Below are 23377 nucleotides of genomic sequence, written 5' to 3' on the forward strand. Positions count from 1 at the left end.
TTCAACTTGCTTTAAAGTAAAAACTTTCTGTGCCACTGGGCTCTTAATATCACATGGTTTTGCCGCTCATCGGGATACTTTTTGTTGCATGGGCTTTAATAGGCTCTGTTCTTATTGTAGCAGTGGTGGATTCCTACTGGTTTGGACCGGTTCGGCCAAACAGGTAGTAGCTTGGTGGCCTGGGTCGCTGGAACAAGCAGCGACCCAGACCTGCCACACTCCCAACCCAGTTCTCTCATCTTGGTTTTTGCTTTTCTGCATGCGCAGAGCAATTTTAGTTGTACTGTGCATGTGCACAAAGCATGCATCAAGCGTGCGCACACACGTAGCATGCCCCTGAGCGAATCAGCAGTAGTCTCTGCCGGAACCCACCACTGTATTGTACGTTGCCTTTGGTGCCTGATAGACAGAGGATGTATCAGTGGTGGGATCCTATCGGTTTAACAACCGGTTCAGTGATTGCGCGGGTTTGTGAAAACTTACCTTCCGCATTACTGCTGGGGAGGAAAACAGTTGAGGTGCGGCACTCCGCTCTGCCATGTGAGAGGATTTAGGTCAGTACAACGCAAGGACAGGTGGGCGGGCCCAGCAGATTGTCGGAGCGAACCGCTTTGCTCCCAGCTGATCATTGCAGCTATTGGATCGCCCAAACTGATCCAAACCAGTAGAATCCCACCCCTGGTAATGTTATATTAAATATTAACATACAGAGCAATCTTTACATACTCAACGAAGGCTTCCTTTAATCACACACCTTTTTGTCATTATCGACATGAAGGTAATAGGTAGGGTAGAGACCACGATCCATTCCTCTTTTGTCTCGAGTGACACGACACTTGATGGTCATTCCATGAGGAGCTGGCTGCAGCACAAATTCCTCAAGATTGTCCTCTTCAATGACTGGAGAAGGTGGCCTTTCTTCTTTCTGTAGTCCAGCAATAAGAGAAAGAGGATGTTGGTTTGTTTACCCATCCCCTCCTCAAAATCTCTTATCCTAAGCATTCTAGCATAGCCACTACAAAACCATCATTGTTTGTTTTGATGATTGCAATGATGATACTTCATGTCTCACATCCTAACCATCCATGTCTATGATAGTTCTTCCTGACATAGTAGGTCCCACAGTATCCAAAAGCTGGCTTCAGAAGGTGCTTTCCGCTCTGTCTTTGATGTGTGCAGTCCTAAAAGCAGATGATGGCAAAGTGCTGGGTTGCATAAGTGTGGGAGAGAGTGAAATGAAGATGGAGGCTGGGATTAATCTCTTATTTAGTTATTCATTTATTTCAAAAATTTATCTGCCATTGTAACAAAGTATCAGGGCAGATTCCGATATGTAAGAAGCAACTTTCATGTGTACAAGTAGTCCTTGGTTACCGATAGTAGTTGGAACCAGCACTTCTGTTGCTTAGTGATGCAATTGTAAAATGAAATGTCATGGACCATTCTGGACTTACAGTGTTGATTCCCCTGTGCTCATTAAGCAAATCAGCTTAGGTCACTAAGTGAGATATTGCATGACTGCAACTTGTGGACTTCCTGCAGGCTTCCCCACTGATCTTGCTTGTCAGAAACTGGCTGTGAAGGTGTCAAATGGCAATCACTTCACTGGAGGATGCTGTGACTTTTGTAAATGCATGCAACATCCGAATCACAATCTTGTGACCGTGAGGACCCTATGAAAGCTACAAGTCCAAGAACCATAGGTCGTAAACCTACTTTTTCAGCACCCTTGTACTTTCAACTGTTGCTGAAGGAGGCAATGAATAAGTGAGGACTACCTGTAATTGATTCATAAATAATGAATAAAATCAAACAGAAATATTAGAGATATAAACTAGGGAAGCTGGGAATGTGACTGTATAGAGCAGGAATCCTAATTTTCAACTTTAGTATGCCAAGGAGGTTGACTTCATCCTTTAGGAATGTGTCACTAGTTACCTTTTTGGATTTCTTGGATTTCCCTTTCCGGTTGGAGTTCTTATGGACTACCTCTTCCTCGCTTTCATTTTCCGTGGCCTTGGCGGGAACTGTAGGGAAAAAAAGATTTTAGCAGCCACCTGATGGTTAAACAGATGACAGCAACATCTACTCAGGCCTGTCAAACTGGTGGCCCGCAGGCCGGATGCGCCATGGACGGGCCATGATACGTCAAGTGATGCAATTGAGTTTGACACCTGTGTTCTAGATAATCCTTCGTCAGCAATCTCAGAATTTCCTTTTCCCATTTTGTCACTGATGGAAAAGCAAATATTTTTGTAATTGATCTGGGGATGCAGCCTTTACTTTATCTAATAGATTTTCAGCCTGTTTTTTTTTAAGTGATAAGCACCTTTACCAAGTGAGTTACAATATGCTTCAGGCACAAAATACATAGTATATATAAAAAGCAGGAAACAAATAAAGATAAATACCAGATAAAACCTTAGTTAGACACATATTACAGTATAATTAACTATGTAAACAGGGCCTGGAATAAATATGCCTTGAATGTCATTTAAAAGCAACGTATACAATTTCCTTTTGGCGCAAAGGCCACAGTCGATAGGGCATGGTAGAGAGAAGGACAGAATATGTATGTTAGTGGCAATTCTAGAACTTTAAGAATGAAAGGGCATTTGCAAAATTTAAAACTTTAATTTCCCCCCTTTAAAGCAAAAACGAAACCCTTCAAAATGCAAAAAGGTGCTCCATTTTGTGCCTTCATCTATTTTGCAGATCCCCCCCCCCCAAAAGATATAATTAGACTGTACATTTTGCATCTTGTCCTAAAGATTGAAAAAGAGGAAGCACATGGGTATTCTATGGAAAAACATTTCACAAATGTTGAGCCACTTCAAAAAAAAGTTCTGTTTCTGCTCCTACTTTGCAGCTGTCACTGACAGACCAGATAACAAGACTGGCATATTGATTTTAGTTTTAGGAAGTGGCAAGAAGTCCCTGACTATCTAGTGGGGATTTTTCAAAACAGTAGACATAAGAGCTCTCACTTATAGCACATCAATACCAAACATTCTGAGTGTGAGGTCATTTGAATAAGTGAATGCATCATCCTTCGGTATTTGTATCAGCAAATGCTGCACCTACCCTTCTTTTTAGTTTTCTTCTCCTTGAGGACTTCTCCTCCAGTCTGAAACATGGATGCCGCACTCTTCTTTTTCTCCGATTTGGTTGACTTGGTATTGGAACTGGAATCATTTTCTGTGTCGCTATTTTTTAGCACTACATTAATGAGAAATGTTTAATCCAGGGAGAAATTAATCAGATTAGATTCTTTTTATTAATACCTAATTTCCTAGCAGATATTGCCAAATTTGCTCTGAATCCCCTCCAAAAAGATTATTTATCCAAGTAATGTCCCTTGATGTTGGATTCAACACTGGCATCATGAGGAATTTTAAGAATTTGGTCAACTTCAAGCCAAATCTGGCCACAGCGATCTTTCTCTTCCTCAGTTACCACACAAGGGAAAGGGGGGAAATAGCTTAGAATGCATTACCAGACACAACAGGGAGCTTTCTCGTGAGAACCAAGGTCATCTCTACTGGCAACAAATAAGGTTGGGGAAAGAATACCTGAAGAGCCCACCTGTTAACCCAATTGGCCAACATGACCTATGACACTTGGGGATGGGGCTATTTACTAGTTTAATTATACTGTAATCACTTGGGGATGAGGTTACTTCCTAGTTTAATTATCCTGAAACCACGGGGAAGATTTAGAATTGGTTTTCCATTGAAGCTGTGCCGATATGATGTACTCAATAAAGAAGACCTTTGAGAAGGAGCCAGGTCTCAGAGTTCTGGTTTGCTTGGGTTCATTAGTCAGAGCCTTGACAAACTGCTCATGCTTACTTCTAGAGTAATTGTTGAACCCTTCATGCACTTACATTGAACAAAGGTGCTTCATGGATTGCACGAGTGAACCTTTCTAAGGGATTTTGGGGGCAGTCTGTTTACCTCTAAAGGCGCCATGCAATGATACACCAGAGGCTGCATTTTACTGGATCTGGCTGAAGCCAGTGGAGTCATACCTACCCTATTAGGGGATACAGACAAGGGTGGCATCATCCTCTTCCCCCGTCATCCCATATACAATATTCACATACAGGCACCAACCCTTTTTTCTATTCACACACATACTGTATTTTTCAGAGTATAAGATGCACCTTTCCCCCCCCAAAAGAAGGTGAAAATCTGGGTGCATCTTATACACTGAATACAGCATTTTTGGCCTACTGAAACCCTACCCCCTTTGCAAAAATGGACATGCAGAGGGTTTGGGAAGTTTGCAAAGTGCTCCTTGGGGCTGGGGAGGGTAAAAATGAGCAAAAAACAGGCCATTTTTTGCTAATTTTTGCCCCCCCCAAGTCCGCAGGAGCACTCTACAAGCCTTCCAAAGTGCTGCATGCTCCCCCTTTTTTTGCAAAAAAAAAAAAAGAGGCGTGCAGAGGGTTTGGGAGACCTGCAGAGTGCAAAAACTTTTTTTTAAAAAAATTCCTCTTCAAAATCATGGTGGATCTTATAGTTCAAAAAATACAGTACTTAAAATGCAATCACATCTACTGCCTTCCCCATATTCTCTCTCACATACACATACACACATAATCATAAATCCAATTGTGATACCTTCTCTGCCTCATTATCTATACATAGTATCCAGAATGTCCTATATTATTAGAGAGATGTATTTTTGGACAATGGGCCCGTAAGGTCAGTGGAGCAAATATGGATGTAAAGCCTTTCACCTTTGCTTTTGACACGTTTGCCTTTGTTTTCTTCATTCACGTGGAAGACGGAGGTTGAGTCTTTTTTCAGAGTCTTTGTAGTTGCTGCCTTGATACCAGCTTCCGCCTTGTTTCCTGTTCCTGGTAAAAGAATGGGAATAGGAATCATTAAGCGAATGCTGTGGCCATTAAGCAAATCCATTTTACCCAATGGGTGGGCGCTTTTTTTTTGCCTGAAATTGGAAGTAAAGGCTAGAAATTGGCACACAAAGTCAAAAATTGTGGTCATGTGACCTCAAGATGCTGCAAATGACTGTAAAGATGAGCTGGTTGCCAGCTTCTGAAAAGTTATCATGCAACCAGGGGAGCGCAGTTGTCATAACTTCAAAATTGGATCATAATTAGTTTTGGGGGGATTTGGTGTAACTTTGGTTGCTAAGCAACCAGCCGCAAGTTGAGGACAACCTGTACAGATATACAACTGGTTTTGTTTGTTTCCATTTGTTAAGTCCTACTCTTTATCATGTACTCTTTCATTTCAAGTTGCAATCTTCCTTTTGTTCATTCTCCTTACCCAAATAACAAAGTAGTTTTTCAGACAGAAAATGGTCCGTCACCCATGCATGAAAGATCTGAGCAATATCGCTATATAATCAAGTATAATTACAGTCATTAGTATGTATCAGGAAGAACAATAAACATTAAACAATATTTAATTGAAATCCTCTTCTATTATTAAAATTCTATGACATATGTGGTGCTGAAGACTATGACTCATGCCTTTGTCATCTTTCAGAAATCTGCAATTTGCTTCATGTGAAGTAACTCAGGAACTGCAGCTGGAAGAAACTGCCTGCTTGCTGAGCTGACTTAATCCTGCAAGTTCATTGCATGGGCTGAGGCTGTATAGATATGTGGCCCTCATTTCATTCAGTCAATCAGAATAGAGCTGGAAGGGATCTTGGAGGTCTTCTAGTCCAGCCCCCTGCTCAAGCAGGAGACCCTATACAATTTGAGACAAGTAGCTTTCCAGGCTCTTCTTAAAAACCTCCAATGATGAAGTACCCACAACCTCTGGAGGCAAGCTGTTCCACTGGCTAATTGTCCTCAATGTTAGGAAGCTTCTCCTTAATTCTAGGTTGCTTCTCTCTTTGATTTATTTCCATCTAGTGTTCCTTTTCTTGCCTTCTTTTTGCCTTATTTTGGAAAATAAGTTGGCAGCCCCTCAAATACTGGAGCCATGTCACCCCTAGTCTTTCTTTTCTCTAGACTAGCCATTCCCAGTTCCTGCATTCCAGATCTTTGTTCTTCATTCACTCCAGACCTTCTGCTCACCTTGCACAGCCTAACATGGAAAGAAAGCATTAGATGCCCACCCTGGAGGAAATTGGAGGACTGGGACTCCTGTTACAAAAGTAATCACCTTCTTTTGGGCAGCTTTCAAGAAACATATTCCCTCCCCAAGGGCATCCAAGCAGAAAGGTCTTTGTAAGTTTAGCAATAGATTTTATGAACAATATTAGTCACTGTATTTATTAATCTCTTTTAATTTCATTTTTTTACACGCTGTAATTTTATACACATAAGCCAATGGAGTCATGAGGGGGAAGTTGCATAGGATACAAATATAGCAATAGCATTTAGGGTTATATATTGTCCTATAGCACTACAGCACTGACTGGGCAATAATGTTTGCATATTGCCCCCAACTGTCTGGCTCCTCATTTTACCGACCTCAGAAAGATGGAAGGCTGAGTCAACCTTGAGGCCCTTCAGAATCAAATTCCAGGCTGTGGGCAGAATTTGCCTGCAACACAGCATTCTAACCACTGCACTACCAGGGCTCCTCATATGCTAAATAAAAAAACATTTAGGTGAAGGGAGAGAGGAAGTTACGCTTTTAGCTATGGAGGAGAAAAGTGATTGCTTGTTTTACATCTTCTTGTTGTTTGCTGTTATGGCTGTCTTTCCATCTTGTGTGGAATCTCATGCATATTCATGACATTAGATTTACAGAGGTCTTCCCATTTCATAATTTTTTCCACTACTTTCTATCTAACTAAACTTGCAGAGTAGTTACTTAGAAAGTGAATTCTGCAAAGTTAAAAATAATTTTTAACTTTAACCAGTTTTTAAAACATGCCCATTGAAAAGTCCACACATCCAAAGCACTAGAAAACCGAAACAAGCTTTTCATTTTGGCTATATCTATACTATAGGTAGCAGCCAGGGGTGGGTTGCTGCTGGTTTTGCTATCGGTTCGCAACCCGTGTGCGCGTGCAAGACCCGCACTGCACATTTGTGCACTGTCCGATGTAAATTGTTCTGCGCACATGGGAACCGGTTTGGGGGCATGGTAGTCCTGGGTCACTGCCAGTTCTGCAACCCAGGCCTGATTTCAGGGACGTGCAGTCAGGGGAGGCATGGGAGGCAGGCGCCCCTTGTGCCACTGCTTCTCGGAGTGCTGTACGCCGCTTGCTCGCCCAAGTCTCTCCGGCCGTCCTTCTGCCCTGACTCAGAGGCCACTGAGGGAGGAGGACCGAGCTAGGAGTCCCCCACCCCACCGTCCATGCCTCTCCAAGCTAGGTAAGAAGCGCTGCACCCTGCTCCTCTCCGGCCCCTCGCTTTCTCTTTAACCCCCTCAAATCGCCTTCGGGTCTGGCTCTGCTTTCCCCGCTTTTGCTTCGACTTCGCCTTTTTGCAAAGGGAGAAGTGTGTGGCCGGGGGCGTGCATGTATGAGTGGACTGCCTAGTCCCGGGTTTCCCCTTCTTTCTCCCCCCCCCCCCACCAAAGCCACCCCCGAAGCCCCGACATGGGCGGCTGGGGCTGGCAGACATAGGGCGGCTTTTGCCTAACCGTCCGTGAACCTCACCGCACGTCACTGCCTGACTTCCACTACCAGTTCGGTCGAACCGGGCTGAACCGGCAGCAACCCACCTCTGGTAGCAGCTTATGGGTATGGTTTCCCAAAGACTTTTGTGGAATAGTTTTAGTCTACACCTGAAAACTATAGAAGTCTCCTGGAGGTGAAACCACATCTAAGCCAACCTGTCTGTGATCCATAAATGATTCTGAAATTCAAGCTTACCTTTACTTTTGACCTTCCTCCCTTTACTTTTGTCCAGTGAAGTAGCTTTGAGGAGCTTTCTTTTGGGCATTTTTGGTGGCTCTTCACTTACAGACTCCTCTTCTTCCTCCCACTCTTCCTCTTCCTCTTCCTCCTCCTCATCTTCATCTTCATCATCAGAATCCACTAAAAGTTTGAATAAGTAAAGATCAATAGATAGAAAATAGAAAAGGCAAAGGTTTCTAAGCAATTAAAAGGCGAAAACAAAAGTATTGCATACAGATAGATTCTGTTAGATCAGGGCTGTCTGGGACTTGGGAACTTTAAGACTTGTGGACTTATTGAGTTGAAGTCCACAAGTCTTAAAGTTTCCAAGTTTGGACAACCCTGTGTTAGATGTAGAGCTAATAATGTTCCTGTTCGGTTTTGGCAGTAGCTGTTGTTATGGTGATAAAGGATTTGTTCACAGATCACTGCAATTTCACAATTACATTTATCTCATTTGTTACCTCTAGATGAGATGGGTAGCATATAAATCAAACAAACAAAGAAATAAAATTTGCATGATACTTTTACTCCATGTGTGCTACTGGATAGTTTAGGGGCAGAGATGTCCATACGATGTGGCCAAAAAACACATGTTCTTCACCTGGAAGGAACACATTTTTAGATGTGACTACATTACCCTGGTTGCCATTTTGATTTTTTTCACCATACCATGCAGGTGCCCTTGAGTGGGGAAATGCTATACTTTCAGGATTTTTCAGTTTCATCAGGTTGGAGATTAAATCAATATTTTTTTTACATTTTTAAAAATTCAATCATGATGTTGGAAAAGTGCAGTTTCCATATTTGTGATGAGTATTTAAAGGTAAATCTACAGGTAGGAAAAATATTTTTTGACTGTACACCAATGGTTTACAAGCTTGCCTATGCAACAGCAACTTGAAAATTGTGGACTTCAACTCCCAGAATAATGTCCACTCCCACTGAAGCCCCATTCTCCATGCTCCACCTCCCTGCTGGCTGTGGGAGTTGAAGTCCATACATCTTAAAGCTGCCCATGTTAAGAAACACTGTTCTACAGAAAAGTCCTTACTTGTAACATAAGTGTCAGGAGCTTGTGGTATCTTACCATGTTTCTTTTTTGGTGTCTTGCTGATGCTGGAATGAGAAGAGGAGGTTTCCTTCTCTTTTCTGGGATCCTTAATTAATCTGGCGTATGTTACTTTCTCCTTCGGTTCTTGTGGCTTCTCCTTTTTAGTTTTTTTTATAGTTCTGACAACAGCTTAGGAAGAGACACTAGAGTCAAGACAGGCATTTGAGAAATGAAGGATGGGGTATAATACAGGTACAATACTAGCAATGGGATGAATGGAATGGCTTTGGAAAAGCAGCAAATGCCTTGACTTTTGGGGTCACATCGGGTTTTTCTATGTTTTGCTTGGCCTGTGCTGATTATTGAGATAAAAATATGGTAATACCCACATTGCTACAAGATACTTTGAGTGCACCCTGGCTAATGTCTGTTTGCTGAATGGTAATACATATTGATTACAATGTGGTATCTGCAATCTTAGGAGGTGATCACTCTTAAGATCACACTTGATGGGAAAACAGCATTTTCTAACACATTCAGGATAGATTCTCATAAAATTAGGGGATCCAAAGTACCATACTAGCCACGGAAGGCCATTTCAGTCAAGATTTACCCATTGAAAATGCTCCTTCCTCTTTTGGGCAGCAAGTACCACTAGTCTTAGCTTTTTACTGGTAAAACTAGAAGCATCTCTACTGGAGACAGTGTAAAATCATGGGTGTAGGGGAAAATTTAGCCCCTCTTTACTCTTTAAATGGCCTCTTCCTTACTCTACATGGATTCAGATGGAACCTAATTCTGACATGTGAATTTTCTTTTCTGCTATTGTTCCATCTTGATTGCAGGAAAAATGATTTCAGCAATAGAGTAGTAAATGTGTGGAACACCCTTCCTGATCCTGTTGTTAGTTCCTCTAACCTTTTACCTTAAGCTGTCTACCGTGGACCTTATGCATTTCTTAAGAGGTTCCTAAAGAGGCGTGCATAAGCGCACCAGCGTGTCTACTGTCCCCGTCCTACTGTCCCATTTATATGTACTCTTTTTATGTGTTTATGGCTATGTTTTGCTTATTTATATTCATTTATTTGTGCCATTTTTTCATGTTTTTTCATACTTGTTTCCTTGTTCTTGTTGACAAATGAACCTTGTTTCTTTTAGATGAGACAGTGGCCAATAGTTGGCTGAAAGTCCCATCTTTTCACCTACAAAATTTAAACGGTCATTTCTCTAAATCCTGATTTTTCTTGAGTTTAAATTGATTTGATTTCTCTTCTGTGTTCCATTTTATATAATAATAATATGGCATAATAAGAATGAAAGAATTTAAACAACCAACAATTGTATACTTGTAAAGTTACTATCATGTCTATTCCACTGATGGTGTGATTGCTTCTTTTTCCTTTATGTACTAAATTTATATGCAGATCCTTTTTTCCAGCAGATACAATCAGGTGTTTATTGTTCTTCACAACAAATATAGTTGTTAGCTGATTAAATGAAATACCTTATGGAGAATCAACATGGTATAATGGCTATAGCTTTGGACTAGAACATAGAAGGCAAAGATTCAAGTCCACAGTTAGCCACAGAGGAGTCATTATGGTGAGAAGGGTTATGATGAGTATTACCTTGAGCTTCTTGAGGAAAGGTAGCATATAAACCTAGCATGCGTAGTAAATAAATATTAATTAGTAAATTAAAAAAATTAAAATATTAGCAATCTTACTTTCATCTGTCAAGTGTTTTGATAGAAAGAGATATTTTTGTCTATGTACTAAAATTTCAGTTGTTCAGAAACCCAAGAGAAAGATGGAGATTACACCTCTGAGTATGGTCTAGCCATCTTTCTAAGGCAACACAGTGGCTCATGTGGACTCAGGGCATTGAGTCTGAAGATTATTGAAAGGTCAACAGTTCAGTAGTTCGAAACCCGAGAGTCCGAGCCATGTGATGGCAATGAGCTCCCATCAATTTGAACCAACTTCTGTCAACTTAGCAGTTTGAAAGCACACAAATGTAAGTAGATAAATAGGTACCACTTTGGTGGGAAAATGATATGGCTGTCAGGGTTCCAAGTCCTGTCAACCCTGAAGCTGACCTGACCGAAGCCATCTTGGAGCTGAGGGAGATGGCTTCAGTCAGGTCAGCTTCAGGGTTGACAATGGGCATGAAATGAGTCATCTCAGGTATCTCCTGAGCAACAGTGATGTCCCCGGCAATCCTTTCAACTTGGAAGCACCTAGATAGGTGCTTCTGACATGAACATAATAGTAGTAGTACCCGTCACCCTTCCCCCTATGCTTCTTGCCAGCATGACGACCTGAAAACTCAGTGATTCTATGCCCATCTGCTACCAAATAAGAAGATAACAGCACTGAGTCCTTTTCATGGACCAATATCTATATTTCTGGTATGACAATGAACATTTGCTCCTCTCCTTACTAGTAGCTGAAGCGTCATTGGCTTCTTCTGCAGAGCTTGATTTTTCCGGCTTTTTCACTCTGGATTTTTTAGGCTTTGCCTCCAGGGTAGTGTCTTTCAATTTCTTCCTCAGCTTCTGCTCCAGTAGATGGGTGACTGTAGAAACAGGTTTAAAAAAAAGTTGGAAATACAGTATTTTAAGGATAAAATGGCCTCTACATTGAATTATGTGATTTACGCAACATGATAGTTATACTAAATAAGAATGCCATTAGTGTCCTCCTACAATCAAGTACTTCTGTTTAATAAATTGTTGAGTATCGACCACAAGATGAAATTCTGATGACAGATATGGGCATTTATTGGAAATTCTACAGAATTTTTTAAAAATTACTTAATAATACTCAAAGAGAAAATACAGGCTTTTACAGTATGTGATATAGACCTCTGTAACTTGCTATGGATATCAAACATTCTACCTCTGGAATCTCTGCTTCAAAGCATCTGATAAAAGTATAAAGGAACGCTAAAGAACAGTATTCAAAGTTAAGGTTCAGAATACCAGAGATTGTGATAATGTGGGAACAAAGCTACACATAGAGAGTGGCAGAGGATAAGGACATCAACAAACAGATCATTCAACACCTGAACTGACCTTGCTACATTAGGATCCACAAAACTCTTTCTTTCTTTCCTCCCTTCCTTCCTTCCTTCCCTTCCTTCCTTCCTTCCTTCCTTCCTTCCTTTCCTTCCTTCCTTTCCTTCCTTCCTTTCCTTCCTTCCTTTCCTCCCTTCCTCCCTCCCTTCCACCAAAAGTTAAAAATCTGAAGATTCTATAAATCTTGCCTTATAGTGACAGTTTTCCTCCTGTTACCTATGTGTTCTTAACTTCTGCCTTCAGTGTATTTATCTAGTCTATTCTGTTAAAAAATGCATGAGTATATTTATATTGCTCACAAAAAGCAAAAATAATGTTACATTTATCCTGAGAACATAATTTATAAATTGCTGATTTATGGTATTTGATCTGTAGTTTTTGACCTGTGCTGATGAGAACATATACAATGGCATGTGCTGGATGCTTCTGTTTTTGTTAATGTGTGTCCATTTGTGTCACACAAATGCAACCTATACTGGTTGCCTGAAAAAAAGAAGGGAGATGTGAGGGATGAATCAAAACCTAAGAACAAACCAGTCTTTTATGATTGCACAGTGTGAAAAGATACCATAACTCAGGCCTATTTACAAGTGACAAATACCAGGAGGAGAAGTAAATGAGTAATTTCAGAGAGGTTTGCAGCCATGGGCATATTACGAAAAACAACAACAAAGCAGCCAATACATAAAACCAATCTACTACTGCCAATCCCACAAGTTAAAAGTCCAGGGTTGATGCCTCTAAAATTATGAGTTGGTGAAAAAGATTTTTAAAAATATAGTTACTGGTTTTTCAAAACATTTGAAATAAGCCACAATCACATTATCATGGTTTTCCTCCTAACCAACAAGGTTAGAAATTTAAAGAAGAAGAAAAAGAGGAAGGAGAGGGGAATGGGAAGCAAAAGCAAATAAAAATAAGAAGAATGGTAATTAAAGCAATGCTAATAATAATTACTTTCAACTCAAGTTAAAGTTTTTTTTAAAAAAATTAAATGATCAAATAAGAAGCTGTTATAACCCCAAATGATCTTGGGTTTCATTCCTTTCTGATTAAAAAGCAAAAAGAAAATGTGATGAAAATAGGGCTGTGACTATTTGCAGCCATTTAATTAATTAAGGCTGCAGGTATTTCTTTGCTGCCATCTAGTGATCATCCAGATTTTTGGTAGCTGAGCTACACCTTGTGAAACCATCCTGTTATGAACAGTGATGAACAGGATAGAGCCAACTCCACCCATCTTTAATGAGCCTTCAATTATTTTGGGCTGCACAATTGTTAGCCCTATTTTGATGGCTAATGAAACCTATGGAGAAACTGTCTTATTCAGTTTCATAGTAAGTCATAATAAGTAATATGGGTTATATTTAGTCTCATTGTATCAGCTGGAATTTTGCCATAAACTAATGAATATGTATCATTCTTCAGATATATTGTGCAAAATACACGTGTGATGATATAGCACTGTATACAGCAATTTTCCAGGTAGTTTTGTGGGAAAATCTTATGATTACATAAATATCACAATGTATTCTAGTTACCTGCATTATCTCCATGACTTCTACTAAAAATTGCTACTTATTGGGTAGATTTGCCTCGTATTACTGAACTTCACTACATTAAAATGGATTTGATTCAGTGTGTTATAGGATCTCAGCCATTGTCTTAATATGATGTGTAAACCAAGACATCACATTAACTCATAATATGGTTTCTTTTGTTGTTTGGTTTGGGCATAACTTGTTATGTGACCTCAATTGTGTTTGATAATCTGATTTACATAAAATTGTATGAAAGGTAGCTTTGTGGAAACTCAGTATGTATCCTAGAAGTAAAATCCACCCAGCACAGAAGAATACATGTGTGAATCAGTGTCTGTTTCAAATAGGAAGCTCAAGGCCTCAGTTCAATTATTGGAAGCCAGGACAAAATTAGTTGAAGAGACTATATTTGTAAACTATTTCCACTATCTCAGCACACTGAAATAAAGATATGAAATGTGGCACAGAAAAGGAGGAATGATTTGTCCCAGATATGGCAAAAATACTTCGTAATTATTTGATGGACAGCTCTTATTAAGGATCGTTATATAACACCAATGAGGACTGAGATGTTATCTTTGACATGTAAGTTAGATAATGCCTTTTCTTTCATTGTCAGGGGATTTTCAGCATTTGATAAACAGTACAGTAAATAAAGTTTGTAACATTTTTCTAGGCAATGTCTATTACAACGGCAAGAATTCTGACTTTGCTTTAAGCTGCAGTTTTGTGCATCTTCTACCAGATCTGCCTCTGTGTAAATATGTTTAGAATTGCACTGAAAACCTTCCACCATGGTTTCTAAGGATGCATATCCAATCCCTGTATTTGGAGTCAATATCTGATGTTCTGTGTTTGCTGTCTGACAGAATTTGACAGTCAAGTCTCCATGGAAACCAAGAAATATAATGTTTATGGGGTTTTTTTCCCTTGCACCAATAACTTTAAAAGCACATAGGCATGTGAGAAGAAGCTGTAGCAATGCAGAAATATCTGGAGCATCCTTTATCTGAATGGCATTAATATCTAGAGAGTGCTAATATGAAAGCATGGTAGGAAATCTTAACTTATTGCTACCATTTTCAACACTATCATGCTTGCTCGAATTTGACTGACAGTGTTCATACAACGTAATCTCATTATTAGATTCACTGACTTATAAACAAATGAAGACAGCAAAGCCTAGAAAATTCCATTCCATAACCAAAGTTTAAAGATAGCAATGATCCTTCAAACAACTTACCAGTCAGAGTTTCAATTGTTAGCAAAGAAAGAAAGAAACAAAAAGTTGTTTATTAAGCTGGTCAAATAAGGATTTCACTAGCAGGGAGACAGAACATTGCAACTCAGCCTAACAGGGGTCCTCAAATTGGCAACTTTAAGACTTGTGGAGTTCAACTCCCAGAATTCTCCAGCCAGCTCGGTTTGAAGACCTGATTGTTAGAGAAAACACAATGGCTTCATTTGCTTATGTCATGGCAAGACCAGATGTTATTTCTCTCCAATTGCAGTGACATCCTTTTCAACAAGCCAGTACAAATTTGGGGATATTTCTCAGCTTTTTTTATTGCTTTGTAGCTACAATATACACAACTCCTGAAACATTATTTCTTCTTGAAAGTGGCTATGGAAGGACTCCAGGTACAGCAACACATTCCTTAGGTCTGTTGTGGGGAGAGGGTGTGCATTTCTTTATAGGACAAAGTTGAGGTGGTTACGTTACTTTTGCTTTCAAATGATGGGGCTAAACGACTTGAGTATTTGCAAACTATAGAAAAGCAAGACTTTTAGACAAGGACAGGTTTACAAGGTCTTTGATAAATAAGAAAGCAGGCAGGCAATGTTGTCTTATGTAGTTGCATACCTAATTATGTGCCTTCCAAGCTGTGATGTGCAATTTTAAAATTAAGGTGGGAAAGCACATTTTGGGCTGGATTTGGATGTTTTGGAGACATGAGGTGCTGCAGTTGCTATCACACTTGTTGCAGGATCCATATACCTTCCTTTATTATACAATGGTAATGTCATAAGGCTGCAGCATATGTATGATCAGATATGAATACGCACATTCATTCATTCGTTCACTCATTCACTCACACACACACACAAACATACAAAGTTGGTTGATCTGAACCATTGGCTGCATTTATTTGGAGAATATAAAAAGACTGTTTACAATTATCCTGGACATTATACAGGAGTTCAGATAAATGGGAGATTAGAACTCTGTGTTTCGTTGAAAGATGGAGAGAAGATTTGATGTGGTGGACTGTATAATTTTAAAAATAGGGAATAACTATTTCTTGCATCACAGCAAAATCTTCTACAATCTATATGAAACATCACAGACTTTGATGACATAAGCTTTATGGCTTCAAGGCCAAAATCTTTACCCCATCTACCTTCATCTTCTTTTTATAGCATCTTACTTTTTGAAGAGATATGAAGGTTTCAAAAGTTTACATTGATTGTGCCCTTTAGGTGGGTCACTGCAGGGTTATTATGTGTTAAACGGGATTGTGAGACTATACAAGCTGCTCTCAAACACCACAGCACAATTCCTCTGAAATTGAGGTCACTCAGAAAGACTTCACAGAGGAAGCAGATGGATCAAGATTACCTTACAGTCAATCCCATTAGTCATAAACTATAATTAATTGTGACTGATCAAATGCAGGTCATGCAGTTGAGAAATATGCTTGAAAAATGGTGCTAGTGCAGACTCTGCAAATAAGGGGTTGGTGATGTGAATGATGCCTGCAATCTTCTTTTATGAGATTAGTTTGTTCAGATTAGCAATCTCAACCTTCTGTCTATGCAGAGAGACAGAAGGTATCTTATCTAATTAAGGCAAGATGTTGCAATAATGTAGTATGATAAACAGGGATTAACTGTGGGGGTTGTGCCCACCTATCCATAAAAAATATGTATGTACATGAGAAGGACAGTGATCTCAGCATAAAGCTGTGAGTTATGGAACAACCTTACACAAGTGCCTGCTGAAGGAAGGGTGGGATTGAAATGCAAATGCAAATCATTGAATAATGATTAGGATGTAGTTATTGGCTATTTCAACACTAATGATGTTAAAACCTGTTTATTACCTAGGTATCCAGCCAGGCTGATGATTGAATGACATTTTAAGATATGATATTTCACAGGTGTGAAAATCAACGTTCTAATTGCAGGAGCCACATAATGTGTAAGCAGAGAAATTCAAAATAATATGGACTCTACACTGTAGAGACATATGTGGTTTGTGAGGCATATGTGAACAATCAAACTAAAGGTTGGATAGGAAAATGTTTCTTACCTGTTTATTAGGTTTCTGAGGTGCAGATTCCTCATTCGCACTAGTGAAGGGGGAATAAAGAAAAGACCATGAGGGATTGGGAAGGTCTACTTTAAACTGGAAGCTAAAATGTTTATGGAACAAACCTGGGCCATCACACCCTCCATGAAATAGAAGTCAACTTGATTCCTATAGTTCAGGGCTATCAAACGCCCCACCGGCGGGCTGGATGCGTCACATGTTGGCCACACCAGTGCCCAGTTTAGCAAAGGGGGGGGGGAAGTCCTGATACGTCACAGGACGCCGCCATGACATGAGTTTGACACCCCTGGTATAGTTGATGTCCCTTGTTCTTGGGGTTTTATTTCAAATCCTCAGTCTTAGCCTACAATCCTAACTCTTTTGTTATTCTGTTTATTTATTAAATTTATATAAATGCCTATCTCACTTGAATGTGACTCTGAGTGGCATATACCTTGAAAGCTTTAAGAATATACCGTATTAGATGTCTATTTGTTCTGCTTCCAAACCCACATGCTATGATCAAATAATATAAAACATGAGGATTAAAGGTGAAACATAAATGTGCCAGCAGATGGCAGTGCAGACATTAGTAATACAGCACATATGCTGTTCATGCATTCATGCAATGGGAGATTTTGTTGCTAGCAGGTGAAAGTATAGACAGGCAATCCTATGGTGGAATCAATCCTCAATTTGTTACATCTGTACCATGCTTCTTAGTCCTTCTCTTTTCTATGACACTGATTCCAATCCATGTTCTTCATCCTTGATGTAAGATGTGCCAGAATGAATAAATCCATGTGGAACACTGATATTTCCACCATTCTTAAATGTTAAACTGAACCTTCCATGTCTGATCAACTCTAGCTAGCATTAGCATATAAGTATCAGACAAACAAGGTATTGTATATTGCTGGTCATCTTACATAGTTTGGATGCAAGATACGGAAAAATTACTTTCCTCCACACAGTCTTTTTCTGGATTGCAAACAACTAAGATCTCTTTGTTGCCACCTGTTGGCTATTTGGATCTATACAGATCATTCTCTGCTCTTCCTCAGAAGCCTTGATCGGCATACTATATATCCGTGAGGGAGAACCACAGTTGGCACGGCGAACCATATTTGCTGGCATGCAAGTCGACAGCGCTGGCAGGTGCTGATTTTCGGCCTTCAGGAGGACCAGGGGAGACTGTTTTCACCATTCCCAGGCTTCAGGAAAGCCTCCAGAGCCTGGAGAGGGCGAAAAACTGGCCCAATGGGCCAACTGAAAGTTCATAAATGATCCATTTCTGGCTTCTGGAGGGTCTCTGGGGGGCGGGGAGGCCGTTTTTGCCCTCCCCAGGCTTCAGGAAAGCCTCGGAGCCTGGGGGGAGTAAAAACTCTCCCCCCACATGGGGGGGTCACACACGCATGCACAGGTGGGTGGGGTGCATTCCATTGTGGGTGTGGGCACATGTAAGGGGGTGATGGCACATGCGCGGGGGCAATGTCCCACCCGCACACAATTTTGACACGCCTTTACAAAAAGGTTCGCCATCACTGCTATATATCAATAGATATATATTTGGTGGGGCAAAAAACCTCTTGGATATCTTATTCCAACTTTGCAATCTTCTACCCAAGAGGCAGACTCTTCACTGATCAATGACAGTTAGTTTCTGAACAATGGCATAATGCAATTTGTAAGGCCAGAAATTGTCTTGGCTCCAGGCTTGATATTTAAGTGGATCATAACTGGTTTCTGTTTTATTTTTTAAAGTTAAGTTTCCCTAAATATAATTAAGACTGTTCTCCACTGTTGAAGGATACTCTACAGGGACTAATGGATTTGAATTACCTGATGGCAGTTTTGGAATGAATATTAGAAAAAAAATCTACCAATTAAACGAATTTCACTGTTGAACTGATAATCCAGAAACATGATGGGATTGAATTTATACAGGCAAAGAGTGGCTAGCCAGCCCTCTGTCAGGGATATGTGTCCAACTCTCTGATTCTATTTTGTTTTTATAGGTGATCCTAGTAGTCTCTTTGCTGATTATCTTACATTGCTGCTCTGTGAAAGATAATTTAAATAATATTTAAGTTGCCCTGAATGGTTCTTTGCAAGCAGCAGGAAAGGATATAAACAAGCCGTTGCAACTCACAGGTTGCCAATGCTATTGAAGATTCATGGGTATTTTAGTCACAACAGGAGCCAGATAGGACAAGAGTTATATCATTAAATTTAGAGAGAATGGGGAAGGAGATTTATTGTAGAAGAAAGAGGAAATGGCCTTGAAGGACAGGAGGAAGAGCCACTATTAAGGCAATGGTTGGATAAATGGGGCTTCAACTCAGGCCATGAAAATAAGGTGAGAAAACATCCTAGACAATCCCCTCCCTAGTTCACCCAAAGATAAAGGGATGGAAGGGAGAAGCTTCCAGACTTAGTTGTTACAATAAAAGTAGTTCTGACCTACCGTGTTTCCCGGAAAATAAGACAGGGTCTTATTTTCTTTTGGCCCCTGAAATAAGCACTTGGCCTTAGTTTTGGGGAGGTCTCATTATTTTTGAGGTGCAGGAGGCAGCGAGCATGGTCACCTCATGGCTGCTGCTGTGTTGCAATATTTTTGGGGAGGGCTTATTTTAGTGCATGCGCTCAAAAGCCCGATTGGACATATTATCTGGGGAAGTCTTATTTTCAGGGAAACAGTGCAGAGGTGAGTTCCTACTGGTTCAGACCGGTTCGGCCGAACCGGTAGTGGTTTGCTGGCCTAGGTCACCGGAACTGGCAGCGACCCAGGTCTGCCATGCTTCCAAACCAGTTCCCCGGTCAGCATGGCAGGTTTCCCCCCCCCCCATTTTTTAATGTTCTGCTCATGCACAGACCTATTTATGGGCAACTACGCATTCACCGAACCGGCAGTAATGTCAACAGCAACCACCCCTGAAACAGGGTATATAACTTTGGTTTCTTAGCCTGGATTGTTTTATATGGCTGGTGTATATGGCATTATCGTAAATATATGATATTTATGAGAACGCCATATTAAGTAGTGGTCAGTATACTTATGTTCAAGACCAAAAATTACAATAATTAGAACTCAAGGCATCTTGTTCACTGGGGCGGCAACATATATTAGAAAAGCTATAGTTTTCTAGATGGTAAAATCTGCATCAACAGTTTTGTCTAGCATTTATGAAATGCATTTGAATGGTCCAGATAAATTTGCATCCAATAGAAACTTACAATAATACCAAACCAGCAAGTTAGGTGAGTAATTCCATATTGCAAATGGATGCAAACTGAGAGGCCCTATCTGCTGAATTCATAATAGAGATGGGACTCCAACCAGTAATCTTGTAACCAGGGAAGGATTTCTTCTGTTTTAATCCAGCATTTCTAAACTTGGTACTCTTGAGATAAGTTAAAGTACAATTCCCACCCCTGCCTGTCATCAAATAATGATAAGACTGATATTCAAAACATTTTGAAGCATGGATCACGGGCATAACACCAAGCAAAACCTGCCTCTTTACACTAGGCCAAACTATCTCAGTTGGCCATGGCTGTAGTAAACCAGTAGTTTTAAAACTGTGTACATATCAATTTGGCCTGAAGTTGTTGGTTTTTTTTCTCCTTGGAGTATATGGAAGTTTAATAATAGATAAGTGAAGTGATCTTTAAGTACCGACAAATGCATGCCATTCTAACCCCTCTTTTGCTCTTTATAGGTCACAACATCCAAGGACCTAATTTAAAACAAATCCTGTTCTCATTTTTTTAAATGGGAGCAAAACATCACAAGATAGCCAAATCCTCTCAGATAATTAAATTTTTTCTTAAGAATGTATTTAAGTGCTCACAACATTGAATGAAATTGTACCACTATTGATCTTTACTATAATCAATGGAAGATAAAAATAGAGTCGATCAAACTGCCTGTCTAGGGAATAGTTCTGAGATCAGGCAGTTAAATGGTTGATGTGAAAGAGCAAACTTTCAGCTTAGAGATTGGAAAACTAAACTAGTTTTTCACTCATTTCTCTCACTCCTGTTCTTATTTTGTACTAGAAGAACCCCAAGGGAAACCATTTGGAGCAATGATATTATTTATTGTAAATATGATATAGTTGATAATGTTGAAAATTTCTGACATTTTCATAGTCCCAAAGGTTCTTTTTTTAAGAGGAAACTGGACTTTCTTGTTTTTCTTGGAAGACATTTTGCTTCTCATCCAAGAGCTGAAGAAGCTTCTTGGATGAGAAGCGAAAAGTCTTCAACCCCCCCCCCTCCCTCCCAAAAGTCTAGTTGCCCCTGGAAAAAACACTTTTTGGGCAACCATGACTTGGATGACTGAGAATCTCTATAGACCTTTTCATAAATGCATCCTTAAGAGCTTCCTATTATTTAAATCACAAGAGATGTTGAGAAGGACTTCAGGTCCAGTAAGCATCAAGACTCTTAGGACTCACTGGCTAGCTTGATTACTGCCCTCCCCCGATTCTCCCCCCCCCCCATTGGCCTTGACTATTTATTTTCCTTCCTGAGCATACAAGCAACAATAAGACAGATTTTCCCTTTCCTTGCCACATTCCTTCTAGATGAAGGGGATAAGCAAATTTATAGTAGTCATAAAGATGAAGAGAAAATTCACCCAGAGATGGTGAGTCAATTGAAACCAAAATCTTACCACATTCCAAAACTGGAGGCAGCGCTGAAAGACCCAATAAAATAATCTACTTTCACTTCCAATCTAGATTGCCAATGTCATGCCAAAGATAGTCTATCTTTCCTTAAGAAGAATATACAGCGACTTACCCTTCGGATGCCCATACTTCACGGAGGATGTCTGACTGAAGGGGCATTGTAAAGAATGTAGAACCACTAATTCAAAGAGGAAAAAGCTTGGTCTTGGAGTGAACTGCCACCTTTTTTGCAGTTGTATGGGAAGAATGCAACTTGTTGTCCAGTGCCAGCATAAATAAAGTAACTTTCTGTGGGATGTAGGCCTTCAATGTCTTGTATATCAAGCCAAAGACTTCACTGCCTCCATCTTGTGGGAGTGATTGATTTTCTTAATATCCTAGTATCACATGTTGATTAACCTTCAAAGCCTGAACATAATTCATTGATTCAAATCATTGATTCAAAAATATTCTGAAGCCGTATAAAACATCAGCCCAGGATTCTTCAGCTAACTAGCGGAGATGTTGGTGGAAAGATAGTGAAGAAAAGGAACTGGAAAGCTAGGGAGATTATGTTTATTCCTTCAAATTACCTAATAGGATTTCAGGGGCTGATGGACTGGCACTAGACAAATGGGACATCTGTCGCTGCAATTTATTTAAACAGGGCCAAGAGAAGATTATCATAGCTTTGTAAGATTGTCTGTACTACCCCTGTCAAATAATGCAATAATGCAAGTGGTGCTTTTGTGCAATTATCCACACTAGTGTTGCAGCCTAGAATATTTGTTTCACTAAAATCTCACTGGCAAATGTCTTTGGATCATAGTGGCACTGATAGCTCCATAAACTCTAACTCCAATTTTGTAATGCTCACTTGGAACAACAACAAAAAAAAAGCTATAATCTGGTATAGAGATTCCTAATTCCCTCACAATTAGCAATCACAATTAGCAATGCACAAGATCCACACTCAACGAAAAATAAGATAGGAAGGGTCACTGATTATTCATAGAAGATCTCCTTTGCTCACCAGAGAACCTATATAAAACACCATGATAGGCTAGTAAACTGGTTCTGTATTCCAAAACTCTGGGTTTTCGTTGGATGAAGTTAAGAGTTTAATAAGCAGTCATCTGGACTTTTGCAGCCCACATCCAATAAATCTATTTTTCTGATTCTGATTCCCTTTCTTCTAATTTGCCAGCTTTATCACTTCTCCAGCTGTCTGAGATAAAAATAGACTATGAAGCATTTCTGAAATAAATAACCAATGCTCTGATCTGGTCAAAAGATATGATATAATATATTGCAGACCCCATCAAGTTGAAGAACTCTTTCTGGTAGAGTCTAGGAAGAGAGCTTTCTCTGCCATTGCTCCCATCCTGTGGAATATATCTTCACCCAGAAATTAGGCAGGCCCCCACTTTCCTGGCCTTATGAAAGGGAGTCAAAAAATGGCTTTATGGCACTGCATGAGGAGCCCAGAGGAGCATACAGCCGTGGGGCTGGTTAGTCCTCTGAAAGCCCTCCTTTCACTTTTTTTAACTAATTAAAACTAATTTTAACAGTGTTTCATCATCCTTGCCTCCTAAATGTTTTAAATTTTGTATACTTCTTTTATATTTTAACATGTTCTTGCGCACTATGGAGAGTCCCTCTCTGAGCTGAGGTGGTTCAAATGTGTGAAAATAGAGTAAGTCCATTGTTTGGATGAGATGCTTTCCCAGGATCATCATGAACGGAGCATATGACTTCATCCTTTATATGGAAGTTCGGCTGCAAATTCTCTTCCTCAAGAAAAGCCCTGCTTGTGAACAGAGATGATGTGAATGATACAATTACATGAATTACTTGTCATTTTAATTTTACTTTTAG

The 23377-nt window shown here is 39.9% G+C and overlaps 1 protein-coding gene across 1 annotated transcript in view; it reads right to left on the reverse strand.

The window, feature by feature from the left end:
- The window catches only part of TULP1 (TUB like protein 1), a 41086-nt gene extending 33173 nt beyond the window's left edge, over window positions 1–7913 (reverse strand). Inside the window, exons 1-5 of the mRNA XM_032218705.1 lie at window positions 7813–7913; window positions 4745–4864; window positions 3085–3219; window positions 1939–2027; window positions 755–925 (exon numbers count right to left, since the gene is read on the reverse strand). Of these exons, the coding sequence (XP_032074596.1) occupies window positions 755–925; window positions 1939–2027; window positions 3085–3219; window positions 4745–4864; window positions 7813–7882 (585 nt within the window). The 5' untranslated portion in view covers window positions 7883–7913. The remainder of the gene's footprint in view (window positions 1–754; window positions 926–1938; window positions 2028–3084; window positions 3220–4744; window positions 4865–7812) is intronic.
- Window positions 7914–23377: the final 15464 nt, after the last annotated feature.

This window comes from Thamnophis elegans, chromosome 5, assembly GCF_009769535.1.
Source record: "Thamnophis elegans isolate rThaEle1 chromosome 5, rThaEle1.pri, whole genome shotgun sequence".
Taxonomy (NCBI): domain Eukaryota; kingdom Metazoa; phylum Chordata; class Lepidosauria; order Squamata; family Colubridae; genus Thamnophis; species Thamnophis elegans.